Source organism: Bos mutus, chromosome 27 (genome assembly GCF_027580195.1).
Source record: "Bos mutus isolate GX-2022 chromosome 27, NWIPB_WYAK_1.1, whole genome shotgun sequence".
Taxonomy (NCBI): domain Eukaryota; kingdom Metazoa; phylum Chordata; class Mammalia; order Artiodactyla; family Bovidae; genus Bos; species Bos mutus.
The window spans coordinates 40,434,574-40,458,400 of NC_091643.1; the positions used below are offsets into that span (position 1 = coordinate 40,434,574).

Consider the following 23,827-nt stretch of genomic DNA (forward strand, 5'->3'; position numbering starts at 1 on the left):
ACCCCCTACGCATGACTCAGTAATATCACCCTGCTGCCATGCTGCCTGGCTTTCCTCCACAGGCATTTTTTCACCACGGTCTCCTCCCTCAAATCCCCTTGATCCATCCCTCCACAGTCAACACCAGCCCTCACCCTGGGATTGCTCCACAATCCCTAAAATCCAATTCCCAGTCGCTGTGCCTTCCAGGCGACCCTCCTCCCTGTCTGGGGTATTTATGGCTGAGGCAAGGACTGTCTGATTTTCATTCCATTTAGGCTGCCAAAGATCGGCTGTTTCACTCTCAGCCTTAAATGTTTCCCCTCTGACTCAGACAATTGCCCCCACGTGGGGATGGGACCCCTGCTCCAGTTCCCCGACCTGCGGAGAGCAGGTCCAGTCCTAGCAACATTCCTGTTTTTCCCCCTAGTTCCTTCATCCTTCCAAGTTTTGCATGGTTCTATATATTCTTTTCCACTGGTCAGGTACTCCTGTCCACTCTCAGCTGGTGTTCTGCCTGCACTTCTGTGTCTAAAGGTGTATTCTGGATGTATCCATAGAGATAGAGGTACTCCATGCCCACCTACTCCTCTGCCATCTTATTCTCTGTTGTTATCCCACTCTAGTATTCTTGTCTGGGAAATTTCCATGGATAGATGGGCCTGGTGGGTTACAGTCCATGGAGTTGCAAAGAGTTGGGGCATGACTGAGCACACACGCATTCTCTATTTTTTAACACTAGAGAATATTGCTGTAATTTATCACTCAGCATTTGTGCATGAAGGATCACACAATAAATCATTATGAACACAGGCCAGAAAGTTCCCTGAGGTCTAGTGTTTAGGATTCTGGACTTAACTGCCATGGCCCAGGTTCAATCCCTGGTTGGGGAACTGAGATCCTCCAAACCAGACAGCGTGACCAAAAAAAAAAAAAAAAAAATGGCCATAAAGGCTGGAAAATTTTACAAAGAATACCTTAAAGACAGGCCAAGCTCATATGCTTTCTGATGTGTGTTCTTTTCCAGGTCAGAACTGCGGGGGCTTAGTTCAGGGTCCCAATGGCACCATCGAGAGCCCAGGGTTCCCCCATGGCTACCCCAACTACGCCAACTGCACCTGGATCATTATCACGGGGGAGCGCAATCGGATACAGCTGTCCTTCCACACCTTTGCTCTGGAAGAGGACTTCGATATTCTGTCAGTGTATGATGGACAGCTCCAACAGGGCAATCTGAAAGTGAGGTAAGGTGTTGGCTCTTCCTGTTACAGACCAGGTGGCACGGTTTGACATACTCAGATTCTGAAACTTCATTGAGGTTAGAATTTGAATTTAATGATCAGAAAGTAACGTCTTAGTTACTATAAAGAAAAAGTAAAGATTGAGGATGTGTGCACCATATTTTCAATCCCTAAAAGCACAACCTCTTACTGAAAGCAATCACTGACTTCATTAATTGATACCAAATTGTTCAAGATGGATAAAACAGTGTTGCCAAGGGAATTTAACTACAGTTACAATACACCATTGTTTTTAAGCAACTGTGGGTTTGAGAGAAAAGGCACAAAGGTACATGTCTGAGTACAATTTAGAGAACAAAAGGAACCTTGATATTGTCATAGAATATATTCACTACAAAGGACATAGGAGGTGGGTGGGATAAAAGCATGGAAAAATATTGTGCTCTGGAAAAATTTTGGTTTGCACCATCATAATATATCCCATTGCTCATTAGCATTCTCTTTTGATATATGATTTTTCACCATGAAGAAAGAACAATATTTGCTGGGATGATTGTAAGTTATATTTTTAATTTATCAGCAAGATTGTACCTGTACAATATATCCATCTTTTTTTTTTTTTTAATTTTGGCTAAGGGATAAAGAAGACATTGGAATTTCTTAATATATTAATACATATATAACATGAATGTATATGAATATCAATGTATTAACTAGATAGTCAATGTGTTAAAAATAGATTTTGACTATATTGCAAAATATTCTAATTGCATTTCTTTATGCATTTTCAGATATAAAACACCTAATAGTTTTTTTTTTTTCTGTACCATCTTCAGTGTTACTGTCTGCTTTTCCACTTGTCCTTTCTGAGACTTACTGCATATGGCTACCTCCTTTATGGACTCCTTAGCCAAGCTTGCTTTCTTCTTGTCAAGGATGCATGGGCCAGTATGTTTGGACAAAGTATCTACATAGGCAGTACTTGTTAATTTGATGCAAGATTTCTTAATCTCTCTGATGCTCTTCTGTTAGTTATTTACTAGTTTTTATTCCACATAAATGATCCTACTAGGGAATAGTGCTATTTTGTAATAACAGAGAGAATTGTAATAAAAATTCCAAAGAATTGTGACAAAAAATAGATAATCCATTTAACTTAAATATTAAGGCATATAACTCTGTGTTAAAAGTAATTCTTTCTCTTTTGATGAAAATAAAGCCTATTGCATGTGAAAGTAAAAAAATATATATATTTTTCTGTGAGGAAGAGTGCCCAGTTTCTGCATGGTAACTTTCCCAGGAGTGGTCTCAGATGCAGCCAGATTGATCTTCTGTTGGATGTGGTTTTTAATTTACTGTCCAGTTGAAAGCACTCCTGTTCTGAGGGAAAAACTACAAATGATCTTCAAATCTATTATTTTAAAATATCCAAAGTCATTTTTATTCACCCTGTAGGTTCAGGCATTATTTGGGGTTGGAAGAGCAGTTTCCAAAGTAGTTACATAATTACATAAACTTTTGTTGCTTATAAAACAAACAGCAAAAAAAAAAAAAAAAAAAAATCGGTTAATATTTCCAATCCCTGTAACTCTTTTAATTTCTATAATTCTATTCTATTCTAAAGGAAATCTGTCTTAAATGCTAATTTTCTCAACTTTGATGTTGTTTAGTTGCTAAGTCGTGTTCAACTCTTTTGTGACCCTATGGACTGTAGCCACCAGTCTTCTCTGTCCATGGGATTTCCCAGGCAAGAATAATGGAGTGGGTAGCCTTTCCATTCTCCTCTTCCTGACACAGGGATCAAACCCAGGTCTCCTGCATTTCAGGCATTCTTTATCGTCTGAGCCACCAGGGAAGCGGAACCTATCTTTAAACAATTTATTATTCCCTTAAGTTTTTAAGTTGATACTATGATAATTTTATATGTTAATGATCTTCCCTAGTGGCTCAGACTGTAAAGTATCTGCCTGCAATGCAGGAGACCTGGGTTCAGTCCCTGGGTTGGGAAGATTCCCCTGGAGAAGGGAATGGCTACCCATTCCAGTATTCTTGCCTAGAGAATTCCATGGATAAAGGAGCCTGGTGGGCTACAGTCCACAGAGTCACAAGAATTTGGACACGATTGAATGATTAACACTTACATGTTAATAACTATAAAGTTTAGGAAAACTTTAAGTTTTATAGCAGGATCAGCAGCAGAAATATTAAGGTTAGAATAGTTAGATTCATTGTATTTTATTCTGATGTACTTTATTAATATTGGTAAGTTATATGTGTGAATCTTGATTCTTACTCACTTAGATGTTTTAACTAGAGAAAGTAAGGAAGACTGATAAGAAAGAAACTGCTTGAGTTTGCACAAATTACTCAGTTACCTATAAATTTTCATTTGAGATGAATAACAAGTCACAATTCTATGTGTTTCCTGTCCTTAGAGTAAGGAAGATGTTTTTGTCTTTCTATTATATGATATAACTTTCCCTCTGAACTTCATACTCAGAATGCCTCTTTGAGTGGATATCCTAATCAGTTCAATTCAGTTCAGTCACTCAGTCGTGTCCGACTCTTTGCGAGCCCATGAATCGCAGCACGCCAGGCTTCCCTGTCCATCACCAACTCCTGGAGTTCACTCAGACTCACGTCCATTGAGTCAGTGATGCCATCCAGCCATCTCATCCTCTGTCGTCCCCTTCTCCTCCTGCCCCCAATCCCTCCCAGCATTAGACTCTTTTCCAATGAGTCAAATCTTTGTATGAGGTGGCCAAAGTACTGGAGTTTCAGCTTTAGCACCATTCCTTCCAAAGAAATCCCAGGGCTGATCTTCAGAATGGACTGGTTGCATCTCCTTGCAGTCCAAGGGACTCTCAAGACTCTTCTCCAACACCACAGTTCAAAAGCATCAATTCTTCAGCGCTCAGGTTTCCTCACAGTCCAACTCTCACATCCATACATGACCACTGGGAAAACCATAGCCTTGAATAGACGGACCTTTGTTGGCAAAGTAATGTCTCTGCTTTTCCAAGGAGTACATGTCTTTTACATTATAATTCTTCTGGGCCACAGAAGTGACCATTTCAGGTGTCCTAACAAATTCCCAAAGCATATCAGAAACAGAATTCCAATAATAACTGCTAAGTACTATGCTGTGTGCTGTGCTCAGTCACTCAGTCATGTCCGACTCTTTGCAACCCCATGGATTGCCCCCACCAGTCTCCTCTGTTTATGAGGATTCTCCAGACAAGTATACTGGAGTGGGTTGCCATGCCCCAAGGGTCTTTACAAATATAAAATTTGAATCAAGAATGGTGTGAAATAGTAAACAAATAATGTAATATAATAGGAAACATAATAATATGAAATAAAAAATGTTCCATTATTAGGGCAAATATGTGAGCAGGTTGTAGTATTTCAACGTTAGTTAATGGACAAAGTAGTTGTATAATAACAGTATTGAAATCTAATTAATAAGGTTGAGGTGGAGACTCCAAGGCTGTTTGTTTCCCATGTATCTTGGAACAGTTGTTTATTTCTCAAATAAAATTAAATCGCAACCCAGAGAATCTCTGGAATTCAAACAAAGGGCACCTTTGTGAGAGACTTGATTGCAAGCTGCCAATTCACTCAGTTGTTAGGAAAGTTACTTAGAGCTGTCATGGTCTCTGGTTGTGTTACTTCTGTACAAACACAGCTTTTAGCAGCTCAAAATGTGCACTAATGAAAATTGATAGTGTATAATATTAAACAACTTGATCATTTTATTATAAAGAAATATATTTTGTGCAAATACAATAGATAAACCTTTTTATATAGATTACATAAGATTTACATGTAATCCCCAGCTAACAGAATTTGAGGTTAAGGATTACTCATGTTTATGTTGTAACTTGAAATTTAGTGAGAATATTTGATTTAACCTATGTCAGCAGCAGCAGCATGTAACAAAAAAACTTTAAACAAAGCAACAGTGTACAGTGTATGTTTCATTTTGGATTATCTATATGAAACAAACTCATATATGATTTATATATCCATCAACAAATCAACTTTTAGTATGTGGCTATTGAGCTTTTTTTTTTTTTTAATTGGAGACTAATTACTTTACAGTATTGTGGCAGTTCTATTTCCAGTTTTTTAAGGAATCTCCACACTGTTCTCCATAGTGGCTGTACTAGTTTGCACTCCCACCAACAGGGTAAGAGGGTTCCCTTTTCTCCACACCCTCTCCAGCATTTATTACTTGTAGACTTTTGGATTGCAGCCATTCTGACTGGCGTGAAATGGTACCTCATAATGGTTTTGATTTGCATTTCTCTGATAATGAGTGATATTGAGCAACTTTTCATGTGTTTGTTAGCCATCTGTATGTCTCCTTTGGAGAAATGTCTGTTTTCGTTCTTTTTGATTGCGTCATTTATTTTTCTGGAATTGAGCTGCTTGTATATTTTTGAGATTAAGTCTTTGTCCATTTCTTCGTTTGTTATTATTTTCTCCCATTCTGAAGGCTGTGTTTTCACCTTGTTTATAGTTTCCTTTGTTGTGCAGATGCTTTTAATTTTAATTAGGTCCCATTTGTTTATTTTTGCTTTTATTTCCAATATTGTGGGAGGTGGGTCATAGGGGATCCTGCTGTGGTTTATATCTGAGAGTGTTTTGCCTATGTTTTCCTCTGGGAGTTTTAGAGTTTCTGGTCTTATGTTTAGATCTTTAATCCATTTTGAGTTTACTTTTGTTTATGGTGTTAGAAAGTGATCTAGTTTCATTTTTTTTTTTTTGAAGTCCCAACAATTGCTTTTATTATTTTTTTAATTTTATTTTATTTTTAAACTTTAGAATATTATATTGGTTTTGCCAAATATCGAAATGAATCCACCACAGGTATACATGTGTTCCCCATCCTGAACCCTCCTCCCTCCTCCCTCCCCATACCATCCCTCTGGGTCGTCCAAGTGCACCAGCCCCAAGAATCCAGTATCCTGCATCAAACCTGGACTGGCAATTCATTTCACGCATGATATTATACGTATTTCAATGCCATTCTCCCAAATCATCCCACCCTCTTCCTATCCCACAGAGTCCAAAAGACTTCTATACATCAGTGTGTCTTTTGCTGTCTCATATACAGGGTTATTGTTACCATCTTTCTGAATTCCATATATATGCATTCGTATACTGTATTGGTGTTTTTCTTTCTGGCTTACTTCACTCTGTATAATAGGCTCCAGTTTCATCCACCTCATTAGAACTGATTCAAATGTATTCTTATTAATGGCTGAATAATACTCCATTGTGTATATGTACCACAGATTTCTTATCCATTCATCTGTTGATGGACATCTAGGTTGATTCCATGTCCTGGCTATTATAAACAGTGCTGCGATGAACATTGGGGTACATGTGTCTCTTTCAATTCTGGTTTCCTTGGTGTGTATGCCCAGCAGTGGGATTGCTGGGTCATAAGGCAGTTCTATTTCCAGTTTTATAAGGAATCTCCACACTGTTCTCCATAGTGGCTGTACTAGTTTGCATTCCCACCAACAGTGTAAGAGGGTTCCCTTTCCTCCACACCCTCTCCAGCATTTATTATTTGTAGACTTTTGGATCGCAGCCATTCTGACTGGTGTGAAATGATACCTCATAATGGTTTTGATTTGCACTTCTCTGATAATGAGTGATGTTGAGCATCTTTTCATGTGTTTGTTAGCCATCTGTATGTCTTCTTTGGAGAAATGTCTATTTAGTTCTTTGGTCCATTTTTTTGATTGGGTCATTTATTTTTCTGGAGTTGAGCTGTAGGAGTTGCTTGTATATTTTTGAGATTAGTTGTTTGTCAGTTGCTTCATTTGCTATTATTTTCTCCCATTCTGAAGGCTGTCTTTTCACCTTGCTTATAATTTCCTTTGTTGTGCAGAAGCTTTTAAGTTTAATTAGGTCCTATTTGTTTATTTTTGCTTTTATTTCCAATATTCTGGGAGGTGGGTCATAGAGGATCCTGCTGTGATGTATGTCAGAGAGTGTTTTGCCTATGTTCTCCTCTAGGAGTTTTATAGTTTCTGGTCTTACATTTAGATCTTTAACCCATTTTGAGTTTATTTTTGTGTACGGTGTTAGAAAGTGTTCTAGTTTCATTCTTTTACAAGTGGTTGACCAGTTTTCCCAGCACCACTTGTTAAAGAGATTGTCTTTAATCCATTTTATATTCTTGCCTCCTTTGTCAAAGATAAGGTGTCCATATGTGAGTGGATTTATCTCTGGGCTTTCTATTTTGTTCCATTGATCTATATTTCTGTCTTTGTGCCAGTACCATACTGTCTTGATGACTGTGGCTTTGTAGTAGAGCCTGAAGTCAGGTAGGTTGATTTCTGCAGTTCCATTCTTCTTTCTCAAGATAGCTTTGGCTATTCGAGGTTTTTTGTATTTCCATACAAATTGTGAAATTATTTGTTCTAGCTCTGTGAAGAATACCGTTGGTAGCTTGATAGGGATTGCATTGAATCTATAAATTGCTTTGGGTAGTATACTTATTTTCACTATATTGAATCTTCCAATCCATGAACATGGTATATTTCTCCATCTATTAGTGTCCTCTTTGATTTCTTTCACCAGTGTTTTATAGTTTTCTATATATAGGTCTTTAGTTTCTTTAGGTAGATATATTCCTAAGTATTTTATTCTTTCCATTGCAATGGTGAATGGAATTGTTTCCTTAATTTCTCTTTCTGTTTTCTCATTATTAGTGTATAGGAATGCAAGTGATCTCTGTGTGTTGATTTTATATCCTGCAACTTTACTATAATCATTGATTAGCTCTAGTAATTTTCTGGTGGAGTCTTTAGGGTTTTCTACGTAGAGGTTCATGTCATCTGCAAACAGTGAGAGTTTTACTTCTTCTTTTCCAATTTGGATTCCTTTTATTTCTTTTTCTGCTCTGATTGCTGTGGCCAAAACTTCCAAAACTATGTTGAATAGTAATGGTGAAAGTGAGCACCCTTGTCTTGTTCCTGACTTTAGAGGAAATGCTTTCAATTTTTCACCATTGAGGATAATGTTTGCTGTGGGTTTGTCATATATAGCTTTTATTATGTTGAGGTATGTTCCTTCTATTCCTGCTTTCTGGAGAGTTTTTATCATAAATGGATGTTGAATTTTGTCAAAGGCTTTTTCTGCATCTATTGAGATAATCATATGGTTTTTATTTTTCAATTCGTTAATGTGGTGTATTGCATTGATTGATTTGCGGATATTGAAGAATCCTTGCATCCCTTGGATAAAGCCCACTTGGTCATGGTGTATGATCTTTTTAATGTGTTGTTGGACTCTGATTGCTAAAATTTTGTTAAGGATTTTTGCATCTATGTTCATCAGTGATATTGGCCTGTAGTTTTCTTTTTTTGTGGGATCTTTGTCAGGTTTTGTTATTGGGGTGATGGTCGCCTCACAGAATGAGTTTGGATGTTTACCTTCCTCTGCAATTTTCTGGAAGAGTTTGAGTAGGATAGGTGTTAGCTCTTCTCTAAATTTTTGGTAGAATTCAGCTGTGAAGCTGTCTGGCCCTGGGCTTTTGTTTGCTGGAAGACTTTTGATTACAGTTTCAATTTCCATGCTTGTGATGGGTCTGTTAAGATTATCTATTTCTTCCTGGTCCAGTTTTGGAAAGTTGTACTTTTCTAAGAATTTGTCCATTTCTTCCACGTTGTCCATTTTATTGGCATATAATTGTTGATAGTAGTCTCTTATGATCCTTTGTATTTCTGTGTTGTCTGTTGTGATCTCTCCATTTTCATTTCTAATTTTATTGACTTGATTTTTCTCCCTTTGTTTCTTGATGAGTCTGGCTAATGGTTTGTCAATTTTATTTATCCTTTCAAAGAACCAGCTTTTGGCTTTGTTGATATTTGCTATGATCTCTTTTATATCTTTTGCATTTATTTCTGCCTTAATTTTTAAGATTTCTTTCCTTCTACTAACCCTGGGGTTCTTCATTTCTTCCTTTTCTAGTTGCTTTAGGTGTAGAGTTAGGTTATTTATTTGATTTTTTCTTGTTTCTTGAGGTATGCCTGTATTGCTATGAACTTTCGCCTTAGGACTGCTTTTACAGTGTCCCACAGGTTTTGGGTTGTTCTGTTTTCATTTTCATTCGTTTCTATGCAAATTTTGATTTCTTTTTTGATTTCTTCTGGGATTTGTTGGTTATTCTTTTAATTCGTTTTTCTTTTTTCCTCTCTGATTGATTTATTTCTACCATTCTATCTTCTAATTCACTAATCCTATCTTCTGCCTCTGTTATTCTACTATTTGTTGCCTCCAGAGTGTTTTTTATTTCATTTATTGCATTATTCATTATATATTGACTCTTTTTTATTTCTTCTAGGTCCTTGTTAAACCTTTCTTGCATCTTCTCAATCCTTGTTTCCAGGCTATTTATCTGTGATTCCATTTTTATTTCAAGATTTTGGATCAATTTCACTATCATTATTCGGAATTCTTTATCAGGTAGATTCCCTATCTCTTCCTATTTTGTTTGGTTTGGTGGGCATTTATTCTGTTCCTTTATCTGCTGGGTATTGCTCTGTCTCTTCGTCTTGTTTAAATTGCTGAGTTTGGGGTATCCTTTCTGTATTCTGACAGTTTGTGGAGTTCTCTTTATTGTGGCGTTTCCTCGCTGTGTGTGGGTTTGTACAGGTGGTTTGTCAAGGTTTCTTGGTTAGGGAAGCTTGTGTCAGTGTTCTGGTGGGTGGAGCTGGATTTCTTCTCTCTGGAGTGCAATGAAGTGTCCAGTAATGAGTTGTGAGATGTCTATGGTTTTGGGGTGACTTTGGGCAGCCTGTATCTTGGAGCTCAGGGCTGTGTTCCTGTGTTGCTGGAGAATTTGCTTGGTATGTCTTGCCCGGAACTTGTTGGCTCTTGTGTGGTGCTTGGTTTCAGTGTATGTATGGAGGCATTTAATGAGCTCCTGTCAATTAATGATCCCTGGAGTCAGGAGGTCCCTGGAGTCAGGGTTTGGACTTAAGCCTCCTGCTTCCAGTTATCGGTCTTGTTTTTATAGTAGTTTCAAAACTTCTCCTTTTATACAGCACCATTGATAAAACATCTACGTTAAAGATGAAAAGTTTCTCCACCATGAGAGTCACCCAGAGAGGTTTGCAGCATTACATGGAGAAGAGAAGAGGGACGAGGGAGTTAGAGGTGACCCAAATGAGATGAGGTGGAATCAATAGAGGAGAGAGTGGGCTAGCCAGTAATCACTTCCTTATGTGAACTCCACAAGTGGACCACTCAGAGATGTTCATGGAGTTATACAGAGAAGAGAAGAAGGAGGAAGGAGACAGAGGTGGCCAGGAGGATAAAAAGGGGAAATGAAAAGGAGGGAGACAGATCCAGCCAGTAATCAGTTCCCTAAGTGTTCTCTACCGTCTGGAACACACAGAAATTCACAGAGTTGGGTAGAGTAGAGAGGGGTTAGGGAGGAGACACAGGCGACCCAGTGGAGAAAAAGGAGAGTCCAAAGGGAGAGAGGGCAGTCAAGCCAGTAATCTCGTTCCCTAGTGAAAAATGGGTACTGAAGATTGGGTTCTTAAAGGTACAAAATTGTTAACAAATACATAAAAGCAAAAATTAAAAATCTAGAGTAGAGTTTGGAATTTCAAAAATACAATGTTAAAGAAAAGAAGAAGGAAAAGAAAAACAGAAAAAAAAAAGTTGCAAAAATTATAAAGAAAATATAGGTACAAAATTGATAAGAAATACCAAAAAGTAAAAGTTGAACATCTAGAGTAGAGTTTGGAATTTCAAAAATACAATGTTAAAAAAAAGAAGAAAAAGAAAGAGAGAAAACAAACAAACAAAAACAAACAAAGTCGCAAAAATTATAAAGAAAATATAGGTACAAAATTTATAACAAATACCAAAAAGCATAAATTAAAAATCTAGAGTAGAGTTTGAAATTTGAGATATACAATGTTATATAAAAGAAGAAGAGAAAGAAATAGAGGGAAAAAATCACAAAAATTATAAAAGAAAATATAGGTACAAAATTGATAAGAAATACCAAAAAGCTAAAATTAAAAATCTAGAGTAGAGATTGAATTTCAAAAATACAGTGCTAAAGAAAAGAAGAAGAAGAAGAAAAAAAACAAGGTCACAAAAATTATTAAAAAAATATGAAGTTTGCTTTTAAAAAAAAGGGTCTTTTTTTTTTGTAAATTAATAGTAGGTTATAAAGGTGAAAATTAAAGGAATAATAGAGGGCTTAAAATTTTTTTTAATTAAAAAAAAGAAAAAGAAAGAAAGAATGATTGTAAACATAGTAAAAATATATCTAGGACTTTCTCTGGTTTTGTTGTGAGTATTGTGGGGTCAGTTCATTTTCGGCTAGTTCCTTGGTCTGACTTACATTTCTCAAGATCTATAAGCCCCTTCCTATGTAGTCAGTACTAACCACAGGGTTTAATCTGTTGCCTGTCACTTCCAAGGCGGTTCCCTCTTTTATAACTTCTTCTGTTTGCTGGTCTCTTCTGCCAGTGTCTGGTTTCTGCCCTGACACAAAGGGGACGGTGGTGGACACTTTTTTTTTTTTTTTTTTTTTAGGCTCACTTGTTCAATCACACTGTGGGGAGGGAGGGACACTGCAAACAAATAACACTGGCGTGTGCTCGCAGTGCCTCAGCCACACTGGGTCTGCCCCCTCTCACGGCACGTGTAGCCTCCCTGCCCACACTGCTCGGGTTCTAGGTTGCTCCACCGGAACCATCCGTGGCCAGCCCTGGGCTGCTTGCACCTCCCAGGTCCAAGCCGCTCAGGTTCAGGCACTCGGGTAGTCCTCAGAGGCACAGACTCGGTTGGGCCTGTGTTTTGTGCCCTTCCCAGGTCTGAGCAGCTCAGGTGATGAGGTGTTTGGCGAGTGCGATTGCTGCGACTTATCGCCTCCCCTCCACTCGGTTATCTAGGTGTACAACCAGCGCACCTTCTCAGGCGGATGTTGACTGTCCAGACCCCCAAGAAGTTTTAGTTAGCAAAAAAGCCTGCTTACAGTTTTATAGATAATGTCTCTCTGGGGCTGCGATTGCCCCCTTCCAGCTCTGGCTGCCTGTCACCGGAGGGGGATGGTCTGCATCCGGCTCTCTCTGTTCAGTCCTTTGTTCCATGCGCGGGCCTGGCGGTGTCTTAGGTTAGGGCTGGCTTTTCGCGTGGTAGATATCCCACAGTCTGGTTTGTTAGCCCAAATTATTTCGCTCAGATAGTGCTCAGGGTATTCAGGCCAGATCCTTACTCTAAGCGATGCAGCCTGCGCCGCATCTCCCTGCTCAGCCCCCGCTTGCTAGTGGCGTGTGCAGGCATCTGCGCTGCTTCTCTGCTGGGGGAGTTACTGTAGGGCTTGCAATGTGCAGGTTTTAATTGTTTATTTATTTTTCCTCCCTGTTATGTTGCCCTCTGTACTTCCAAGGTTCGGCACAGATTTGGCAGTGAGAAGGTTTCCTGGCGTTTGGAAACTTCTCTCTTTTTAAGACTCCCTTCCCGGGACGGAACTCTGTCCCTCCCTCTTTTGTCTCTTTTTTTGTCTTTTATATTTTTTCCTACCTACTTTCGAAGACTTGGGTTGCTTTTCTGGGTGCCTGATGTCCTCTGCCGGCATTAAGAAGTTGTTTTGTGGAATTTACTTGGCATTTAAATGTTCTTTTGATGAATTTGTGGGAGAGAAAGTGTCCTCCCCGTCCTACTCTTCCACCATCTTAGCTCGTCCCCTAGGTTCATTCTTTTACAAGTGGTTGACCAGTTTTCCCACTGTTTAACAACTGGTTGCACCACTTGTTAAAGAGATTGTCTTTTCTCCATTATATATTTTTGCTTCCTTTGTCAAAGATAAGATGTCTTATCGTACAAATTGTGAAATTATTTGTTCTAGTTCTGTGAAAAATACTGTTGGTAGCTTGATAGGGATTCCATTGAATCTATAGATTGCTTTGGATAGTATACTCATTTTCACTATATTGATTCTTCCGATCCATGAACATGGTATATTTCTCCATCTATTTGTCATCTTTGATTTGTTTCATCAGTGTTTTCTAGTTTTTTTTATACACAGGTGTCCATAGGTGCATGGATTTATCTCTGGGCTTTCTATTTTGTCCCATTGATCTGTATTTCTCTCTTTGTGCCAGTACCATATTGTCTTGATGACTGTGATTTTATAGTAGAGACTGAAGTCAGGCAGGTTGATTTCTGCAGTTCCATTCTTCTTTTTCAAGATTGCCATGGCTATTTGAGGTTTTTTGTTTTTCCATACAAATTGTGAAATCATTTGTTCTAGTTCTGAAAAATACCGTGGGTAGCTTGATAGGGATTGCATTGAATCTATAGATTGCTTTGGGTAATATACTCATTTTCACTATATTGATTCTTCTGATCCATGAACTTAGTATATTTCTCCATCTATTTGTGTATGCTTTGATTTCTTTCACCAGTTTTTTTATAGTTTTCTATATATAGCTCTTTCGTTTGTTTAGGTAGATAAATTCCTAAGTATTTTATTCTTTTTGTTACAATGGCGAATGGAATTGTTTCCTTCATTTCTCTTTCTGTTTTCTCATTGTTAGTGTACAGGAATGCAAGGGATTTCTGTGTGTTGATTTTATATCCTGCAAATTTACTATATTCATTGATTAGCCCTAGTAATTTTCTGGTAGAGTCTTTAGGGTTTTCTATTTAGAGGATCATGTCATCTGCAAACAGTGAGAGTTTTACTTCTTCTTTTCAAATCCGGGTTCCTTTTATTTCTTTTTCTGCTCTGATTGCTGTGGCCAAAACTTCCAAAACTGTGTTGAATAGTAGTGGTGAGAGTGGGCACCCTTGTCTTGTTTCTAGCTTTAGGGGAAATTCTTTCAATTTTTCACCATTGAGGATAATGTTTGCTGTGGGTTTGTCATATATAGCCTTTATTATGTTGTGGTATGTTCCTTCTATTTCTGCTTTCTGGAGGGTTTTTATCATAAATGGATGTTGAATTTTGTCAAAGGCTTTTTCTGCATCTATTGAGATAATTATATGGTTTTTATTTTTCAATTTGTTAATGTAGTGTATTGCATTGATTGATTTGCAGATATTGAAGAACCTTGCATCCCTGGGATAAAGCCCACTTGGTCATGATTTATGATCTTTTTAACATGTTGTTGATTCTGTTTGCTAGAATTTTGTTAAGGATTTTTGCATCTATGTTTATCAGTGATATTGGTCTGTAGTTTTCTTTTTTTGTGGCATCTTTGTCAGGTTTTGGTATTAGGGTGATGGTGGCCTCACAGAATGAGTTTGGAAGTTTACCTTCCTCTGCAATATTGTGGTGTTTTTTTCCATACATTGACATGAATCAGCCATGGGTATATATGTGTCCCCCACCCTGACCCTCCCTCCCACCTCCCTCCTCATCCCATCCCTCAGGGTCATTCCAGTGCACCAGCCCTGAGCACCCTGTCTCATGCATCGAGCCTGGACTGGCAATCTATTTCACATATGGTAATATACATGTTTCAGTGCTATTCTCTCAAATCATCCCACCCTCACCTTCTCCCACAGAGTCCAAAAGACTGTTCTATACATCTGTGTCTCTTTTGGTGTCTCACATATAGGGCCATCATTACCATCTTTCAAAATTCCATATGTATGCATTAATATACTGTATTGGTGTTTTTTCTTTCTGACTTACTGTGCTCTGTCTGCTGATGAACATCTAGGTTGCTTTCATGTCCTGGCTATTGTAAACAGTGCTGCGATGAACATTGGGGTACATGTGTCTCTTTCAATTCTGGTTTCCTTGGTGTGTATGCCCAGCAGTGGGATTACTGGGTCATATGGAAGTTCTGTTTACAGTTTTTTAAGGAATATCCACACTGTTCTCCATAGTAGCTATACTAGTTTGCATTCCCACCAACAGTGTAAGAGGGTTCCTTTTTCTCCACACCCTCTCCAGTATTTATTGTTTATAGACTTTTGGATAGCAGCCATTCTGACCAGTGTGAGATGGTACCTCATTGTGGTTTGCATTTCTCTGATAATGAGTGACGTTGAGCATTTTTTTCATGTGTTTGTTAGCCATTTGTATGTCTTCTTTGGAGAAATGTCTATTTAGTTCTTTGGCCCATTTTTTGATTGGGTCACTTTTTTTTTTTTTCTGGAATTGAGCTGCAGGAGTTGTTTGTATATTTTTGAGATTAATTCTTTGTCAGTTGCTTCATTTAGTATTATTTTCTCCCACTCTATAGTTGTGGTCCATATACACAATAGAATATTACTCAGCTATTAAAAATAATGCATTTGAATCAGTTCTAATGAGGTGGATAAAACTGGAGCCTATTATATAGAGCAAAGTAAATCAGAAAGAAAAACACCAATACACTATATTGAGCATTAAATGAAGACTTGTAAGCATGAAAGAAATGATTAGACTCAAATTAGACATAGAAACCTGCTCCTAGATTATCTGGAATTAAAACTTTAGTTACTCATCGCTTCTCGGCCTTTTGGCTAAGATCAAGTGTAGTAAAACTTTAGTTACTCACTGTTTTTTAATTAATTTTTATGGGTGTATAGTTGATTTACAATGTTACATTAGTAAAATGAATCAGTTATGCATATGTACATATCTACTATTTTTTAGATTCCATTCCTATAAACGTCATTATAGAGTATTTCCTGGTGTATACTTTGCTTCCCTTTTGGCTCAGACAGTAAAGAATCTGCCTGCAATGTGGGAGACCTGGATTTGATCCCTGGGCTGGGAAGATTCCCTGGAGGAGGAAATGTCAACACACTCCAATATTCTTGTCTGGAGAATCCCATGGCCAGAGGAGTCTTGCAAGCCCATGGGGTCACAAAGAGTTGGACATGACTGAGCGACTCAGCACAGCACAACATTTCACATATAGTAGCACATATATGTCAATCACAATCTCCCAATTTATCTATCCCTCCTTTTCTTTGTAACAGTAAGTTTGTTTTCTACATCTGTGACTCTATTTCTGTACTGTAAATAGATTCACATGTACTATTTTCTTTTTTTAGATTCCACGTATAAATGATATACAGTATTTGTCTTTCTCTGTCTGGCTTACTGTACTCAATATGACAATCTCTTAAGTCCATAAATGCCACTGCAAATGGCATTATTTTTTTTTTTATAGTTGAGTAATATGCTATTGTGTGTGTGTGTGTGTGTGTGTGTGTATTTACCCATTCCTCCATGGATGGATATTTAGGTTGCTTCCATGTCCTGGTTATTGTGAATAGTGTTGCTGTGAACATTAAGGTACATGTATCTTTTCAAATTATTATTATTTTTTTAACAGATATGTCCAGGAGTAGGACTGTGTATTATATGGTAGCTCTATTTTTAGGTTTTGAAGGAACATACATACTGTTGTCCGTAGTGGTTGTATCAGTTTATATTCCTCCAATAATGTAGGAGGGTTACCTTTTCTCTACACCCTCTCTAGCATTTATTGTTTGTAGGTTATTTGATGATGACAGTGCTGACGAGTGTGAGGTGATACCTCATTGAAGTTTTGATTTGGATTTCTCTAATAATTAGTGATGTTGAGCACCTTTTCATGTGCCTATTGGCCATCTGTATGTCTTCTTTAGAGAAATGTCTATTTAGATCTTCAGCCCATGTTTCAATTGGTTTTTTTTTGTCTGTTTTATATTGAGCTTCATGAGCTTTTTTAACATTTTAGAAGTTAATGCATCATTGGTCACTTAATTTGCAAATATTTTCTTCCATTCTGTATGTTGCCTTTTCGTTTTATTTATTATTTAATTTGCTGTGCAAAAGCTTTAATTAGGTCCAATTTGTTTATTTTTGTTTTTATTTCCATTACTGTAGTAGTGGATCAATAAAGACCTTACTGTGATTTATGTCAAAGAGTGTTCCACCTATCCCTTCCTCTAAGAGATTTATAGTATCTGGTCTTACTTTTCAGTCTTCAATCCATTTTGAGTTTATTTTCTGTATGATGTTAGAGAATGCTCTAATTTCATTCTTTTACATGTAGCTTCCAGTTTTCCCAGCACCATTTATTAAAGAGACTTTTTTCTCCACTTTATACTCTTGCCTCCTTTTGGTAGATTAATTGACCATAGGTGAGTGGTTTTATCTCCGGCCTTTCTTTCCTGTTCCATTGATCTATATTTCTGTTTTTGTGCCCTTGCTGTTTTTTTATGAGCTGTCATATTACTGCTATTTTTTAAATCTCTGGCCATATTGACTCTGTAGTTTCTCTTGATTCTCAAATCTCCATGGAAGTCCCACCAGGTGGTCATAAAACCCTAAACATTTTATTTTGCAGTATCTCTTTTTAAACCACAGCCTGTTTTGATCCTCACAGAAAATGCTCCATGAAGGCCCTGTCCTGTCCGAGGTTCACCCTACACAGGGGTTGACCGATATATTGAGACAATGATACATGGCCACAGGCTCACCCCTTCTAATCCTGAAATGGTTGCTGTGCTCCTGTCTGCATTCTATGTTGCCAGTAAGAAGAACACTCTAGCCAACGTGACCCTGATATTAAAAGAACCCTCCAATCTGACCCCAAACTATTAAACATGTCTGCCCTCCAGTCTCTTCCATGTTTCCCCTGTAGTGTTTCAGTCCACTCTGGCTGTTATAACAGGATATACCATGGGCTGGGAGGTTAAATAACAATGGATATTTATTCCCCATAGTTCTGGAGGCAAAAAGTTCAAGATTAAGTTGCCAGGAAATTTTGTGTCTAACGAGGGCCTGTTTCTTTGTTCATAGGGGCTATCTGTGTCTCTGCTGTCAGTATCTTCATGTGGTAAAAGGGGCTGGGGAACTCTCCAAGGTCTCTCATAGAAGAATGCTAATCATAATCAAGAGAACTCCACCCTCCCTAGTGTTAGTCACTCAGTTGTGAATGACTCTTTGCAATCCATGGACTGTAACCTGCCAGGCTCCTTGGTCCATGGGATTTCCCAGGCAAGAATACTGGAGTGGTTGCCATTCCCTTCTCCAGGGAATCTTCCTGACCCTGGGTCTCCTGTATTGCAGGCAGATTATTTACCATCTGAGCCACCAAGGAAGTCCCTCACCCTTCCGGGAAGCCCCCCACACTCCCTAATCACTAACCACTTCCTAGAGCCTCCACCTTCAAATGCCAGCACATTAGCAGTGGGGGAGAATGTGAATTTGCAGCAGGGGTGGGAGAACAGGTGTTCAGTCTATGAATATATTTTAGGGGACATATTTAGTTAAATGGGTCTATGAGTTATTCCTTGTTCTGACCTTGTAAGAAAATATAATATACTACAATATTCCTCATCTTTAACTCTGCTTGCCTAAGTTATATTCAACTTTTAAAACCAATTGCATATTATTTTTATTAATATTTCACAAAATTGTCCCTGTGCATCTCAAGTTAAAAAATGACACCCCTCCAACAAGTATTTTTTTTTTAAAGTCTGCATGCCTTTAGCACTTGCTACTAACATAGACCTTGAATCATATACTCCTTTGAAATCATAATATCTCTGATGTTGCCTTTGTTGAAGGTTGTATATATCTTTGTGTGTTCTAATATGGCAAATAGAACATACATCCTCCAAGGCCAATAACTGTGCTGTAACTATCTTCTCTGATGAAAACAGATACTTCAGTTTAAAATAGTCAATAAATCTTCATGGAGCAATTTTGATTTAATTCCCGATTCAGGACCACCCCTCACTGAACTCTGTGTGTTTAACCCAACATGACTTAAATATAACTGTCTCCTCTAGGTGAACATAGAGACAGTCATATCTTGTAGACATTCTCTAAATTTGAAGTTGTATTTCAATTTGTCCCCAAATCTAAAATAATTGAAGTTGACATCAATTTCCAAATGTGATATTATAATATCAAACCTGGAAAATAAATCCCATTATAACCTCAAAAAGTGAATAAAAGTGGACTTATCAAGGAATACTGTGCCATGCAGAAGTGGAAAACCAGCATCTTTATTCCATGATTATTACAAGTTCTAGGAAAATAGCTGTGACAGACTTCTTCGCTCTATCTTCCTCTCACTTTTACAGGATTACCCCTAATTTTCTGCATTGATGGTGATGAAGAGGTAAGAGATGACTGTGATAGGGCCGTGAAAGTAAGAAAATCATGATTGGGTGATGCTGAGGTATCAGTCTTGTTTTATTTTTTCAAGGAAATGTGGTTGAATGTATTACTGAAGGAATTTGTATAATATTAACTCTATCTGGTGATGTTTAGAACTTGAGAACTTTGAAGGACTAATAAGGTGGTTTGGTTGCATTTGGATTAAATTAGACTAAAGGCCCAGCAGTGTCAAAATTCCACCCTACTCTCCCCTCTTGTCATTATGAGGTCCTAGGGAGCCATTCACAGAAGCATAGTTGGATAAAAATCAAAGCATCATTTTATTTTTAGCTTGACTGGTGACTAATGTCCCATGTAAGACTCTAAGAAACATAGGATGAAAAAATAGGATAAAAGCTTTTGGAGTATCCTATTCATACCAACGACATCTTAGCATCTCATCCATGCGGCCAGCCACGTGGTCAGGGACTAGAAAGGATGGGGCAGCACCATCAGACCAGCACGCTGTGAGGGAGGGCCCTGGAGAGGCTGCCTTCCGGTCTGTGCGAGGCAGCAGAAGGGTCCGGCCGCAGGGTGGACGTCTCAGGCTGTCAAAGCCCAGCAGCCCCACCAGCGCTTCAGTTCAGTTCAGTTCAGTCACTCAGTCATGTCCTACTCTCTGCAACCCCATGAATTGCAGCACGCCAGGCCTCCCTGTCCATCACCAATTCCCGGAGTTCACTCAAACTCACATCCATCGAGTCGGTGATGCCATCCAGCCATCTCATCCTCTGTCGTCCCCTTCTCCTTCTGCCCCCAAACCCTCCCAGCATCAGAGTCTTTTCCAATGAGTCAACTCTTTGGAGTTTCAGCTTTAGCACCATTCCTTCCAAAGAACACCCAGGGCTGAGCGCTTAGGGATCCGATCAAACAGGCCCTCCTGTCCGAGACGGGGCGCTGCAGAGAGGCTGTGGGGGACAGTAACAGTGTTCCTTCCTCTCCTACAAAGCTATCATGTTTCGATGAATCTGTGAATCTGTCAGCCATGGTCACTATTCTTTGTACATATTGTAAGACGGTAAATTAAAAATCATTTGATACAGCATCCAAATTCCCTTCCTGAGCATATGCTTTATATTAGCAGCTCATGGTCAAGATAAATGTCATTGGGTAACGTTGAGTCCCTTGGTTTATTATTTTAAGTTGGTGGTCTGCAGCTGGCTAGTGTTGAAGAGACGACCAGTAAAATCAAAGACTCAAGGATCCAACTGAGGCCTAAACATATATTTATATTTGCATTTATATAAAAATATGTACTCGTTTGCTTACCAGGTAGCACTAATGGTAAAGAACCTGCCTGCCAGTGCAGGAGACATAAGAGACACAGGTTTGATCCCTAGTTTGGGAAGATACCCTGGAGGAGGGCATGGCAACACACTCCATTATTCTTGCCTGGAGAATCCCACGGACAGAGAAGCCTGGCAGGCTACAGTCCATAGGGTCACAAAGAGTCAGACACGACTGAGGCAACTTAACATGCATGCACACATGTAGTTGTATATAATCTTCTCAGTTGATTTTAATGTGCAACAACTCGTTAAAAACTGCATGTACTTTTTCATAAGACTCATTTATTAACAAAAAATGACTAAACTGCTAATAATGAGAGATTCTGGAAATAAAATATGAAGAGTTTAAAAGAGATAGGCAAAAATATGTTTGCAAAACTACAAGCAAGTTTTAACATGTATTTGGATTCTGTTCACTACTATCCATGTTGCAGTGGTGTTTTTACATGAGCCAAAATGAATGGTTTATTTCATTATCCTGGTCATTTTGGAAGTAATAAATCATATTAATATGGGCAATTGAGTGTTTTCAGTAACCATGAATATATGTATGGGGAACATGTTTCCCAACCCCCCCCCCAAATACTAGGACAGATTTCTTGTATAAATGTAGACATATGGAAAGCCACTCAGAGTTACAGAGAGAGGATGAAAGGACAAGAAGACTAACAGATAACTTGCAACATGACCCTGTTTTTAGCAGACAAATCTATTTTGAGGTCTTGGTGATGGAAACATGGAAGTAGACACAGTTTTATAAAATACAAAATCTTGTCTTCCCTGCTTAAAACAAAATTAACATGTTGGACCATCAATTTAAATATTAATATGTAATGATAAAAACACTAACAAGAACTACTTCAGTATACATAACTTAGAAGTTATGGAGAAAACGACTGAAGAATTGGACATCCTGAAATTTAAAATCCAAAAACAAAATTGAGAAAAAGAATTTGAAATAGTGTGAAACACAAGGGACTATTTTCTTAATTTATGACATGTACTCCCAGAACTATGAGGAATGAAATAAATCCTTTAATTGAAAATCAGGTAAACATGTGAATAAGGAGTTCAAATATAAGCCATCCATGGTAATAAGTATATTTAAGGCAAATTAAAACAATAATGTAATATAATATCTCACCACTTTGAATGGCAAAACTTAAAATATTTTTGGTAACTCAGAGTTTTTGACATACTTAGACAAATGCCTTTATATCCTGTTGGTAAAGTTATGAATTGCAGCCATTACTTTTGGACAGGAATTTTGATATTTCTCTCAAATTAAAAAACTGTTAATGCAAGCTGTCTCTTTCAGCAAGGCTATTCTATGTAAGAATTTATTATACAAAACTACCATGAAATATACATGGAATAAAATGCTGATGGGTGCATTTTGATAGCATTAAAAACAAATTCAAAAATGTATTTTTTTTTATTTTATAAGAATGTGTATCTTTCTAGGTTAGAGGGTGCATGTATTACGGTGTACTATGAAAAAATAATAAATGAGATCTTTATTTGCTAGCATGAAGAAATTTCTCAGTATATACTTCTCTGGTGGCTCAGCTGGTAAAGTATCCACCTGCAATGGGGGAGACCTGGGTTCAATCCCTGGGTTGGGAAGATCCTCTGGAGAAGTGGTTACAGCTACCCACTCCAGTATTCTGGCCTGGATAATTCCATGGATTATAGTCAGACATAACTGAGCGACTTTCACTATAGGTAACACTTATAAATTATAGCAGTATCGGTGTTGAATTGTTCTCAATGTTTCATTTTCTTGAATAAATGATATGTAATGTCTAGTAAAACACCATCTGGAATTATGGATGCTGGCGGGACCCAGAGTATCCCTTCCTTATATATATATTAAATAATTGCAGCACATTGTAGTGATTGCAAGAATGCGGTCAGAAGGAGAATCAGGGCATCTATCCAGCCTGAGGGCTCTCTGAGGGCTGCCTTCCAGCCATTGTCATTTTAATCAGGATAAAATGCTGCCTTAATCCAGAAAAGGTATGGCTCTCCTGGTGTTCAAGGCAGGCTAGGAGTAGGGGAGGTTTTGTTTTTACTGTTGTTGCTTTTTTCTCTTTTTTTCCAGAACTCAGACGCAGTTGATGTACAATATTATACGACTTTCAGGCATATATCAGAGCAATTCAGAATTTTTAAAAATTATATACTCTGTTGATAATTATTGTAAACTTGGCTGTACTCCTTGTGATATACAATATATATATGCTGCTCATTTATTGTATACATAGTAGTTTGTACACATATTAACCACTAGTTTCATTTCCCTGGGTTTGTTTCTATTTCATTATACTTATTCTTATATTCACTTTTTTTTTTTTTAATAGTTTAGATTCCACATACTAGTGAAGACATATGGTATTTGTCTTTCTCTGACATTTCATTTTGCATTCTGCCCTACAGGTCCATCCACGTTGTTGCAAATGGCAAAAATTCATTCCTTTTTATGGCTGAGTTGTTTTCTAATATAAACATATACCACATCTTCCTTATGCATTCATCTGTCATTGGGCACTTGGGTTGCTTCTGTATCTTGGCTCTTGTAAATAATGATGCTGTGAATGTTGGGATGCGTATATCTATTTGATTTAGCATCTGGGTGTTTTTGAGGTTCATAAGTATGTGTGCTCTGCCTCTGGACTTCTTATGGAGGCAATTATCTGTATGTCTATGAATATCGAATCTTAATTTTTTTCCCTTCACTCTCTCATATATATATACATAGATATACATAGATATATGTATATCTATATCTATCTATCTATCTATCTATCTATATATGTATATCAATGTTTCTCAACCAGAAGCAATCTTATGCCATAGTGAACGTTTGGTAATGTCTAGAGACATCCTTGTTTGACACAGTTGGGTGGGGGTCCACTGGGTATGGAGGTATAGTACATGCTGATGGATGCCTTAAGACACACAAGACAGCCCCATGTGACAGAGGATTGTCTGCTATGAAATGTCAGAACTGCTGAGGATGAGACCCCCTGATCTGAAGCAGTAAACCATCTGTTTAGGACCATCTGTAGCTGTAACCATCTATATCTGCAGGTCTGCCTCTACTTGCCTTTCTATGTTGTTTCTCCATGCAGAATAACCCACGCTGAGAGAGGTAAATGAGA

General features: G+C 37.9%; 1 protein-coding gene and 1 pseudogene across 1 annotated transcript in view; both read left to right on the plus strand.

The window, feature by feature from the left end:
• The first annotated feature begins 978 nt into the window (after window positions 1–978).
• Window positions 979–23,827, plus strand: part of CSMD1 (CUB and Sushi multiple domains 1) — a 1,688,220-nt gene continuing 1,665,371 nt past the window's right edge. The window contains exon 1 of the mRNA XM_070364228.1: window positions 979–1,223. Coding sequence (XP_070220329.1) covers window positions 979–1,223 — 245 coding nt within the window. The remainder of the gene's footprint in view (window positions 1,224–23,827) is intronic.
• On the plus strand, window positions 15,712–15,855 carry LOC138985983 (U2 spliceosomal RNA; annotated as a pseudogene).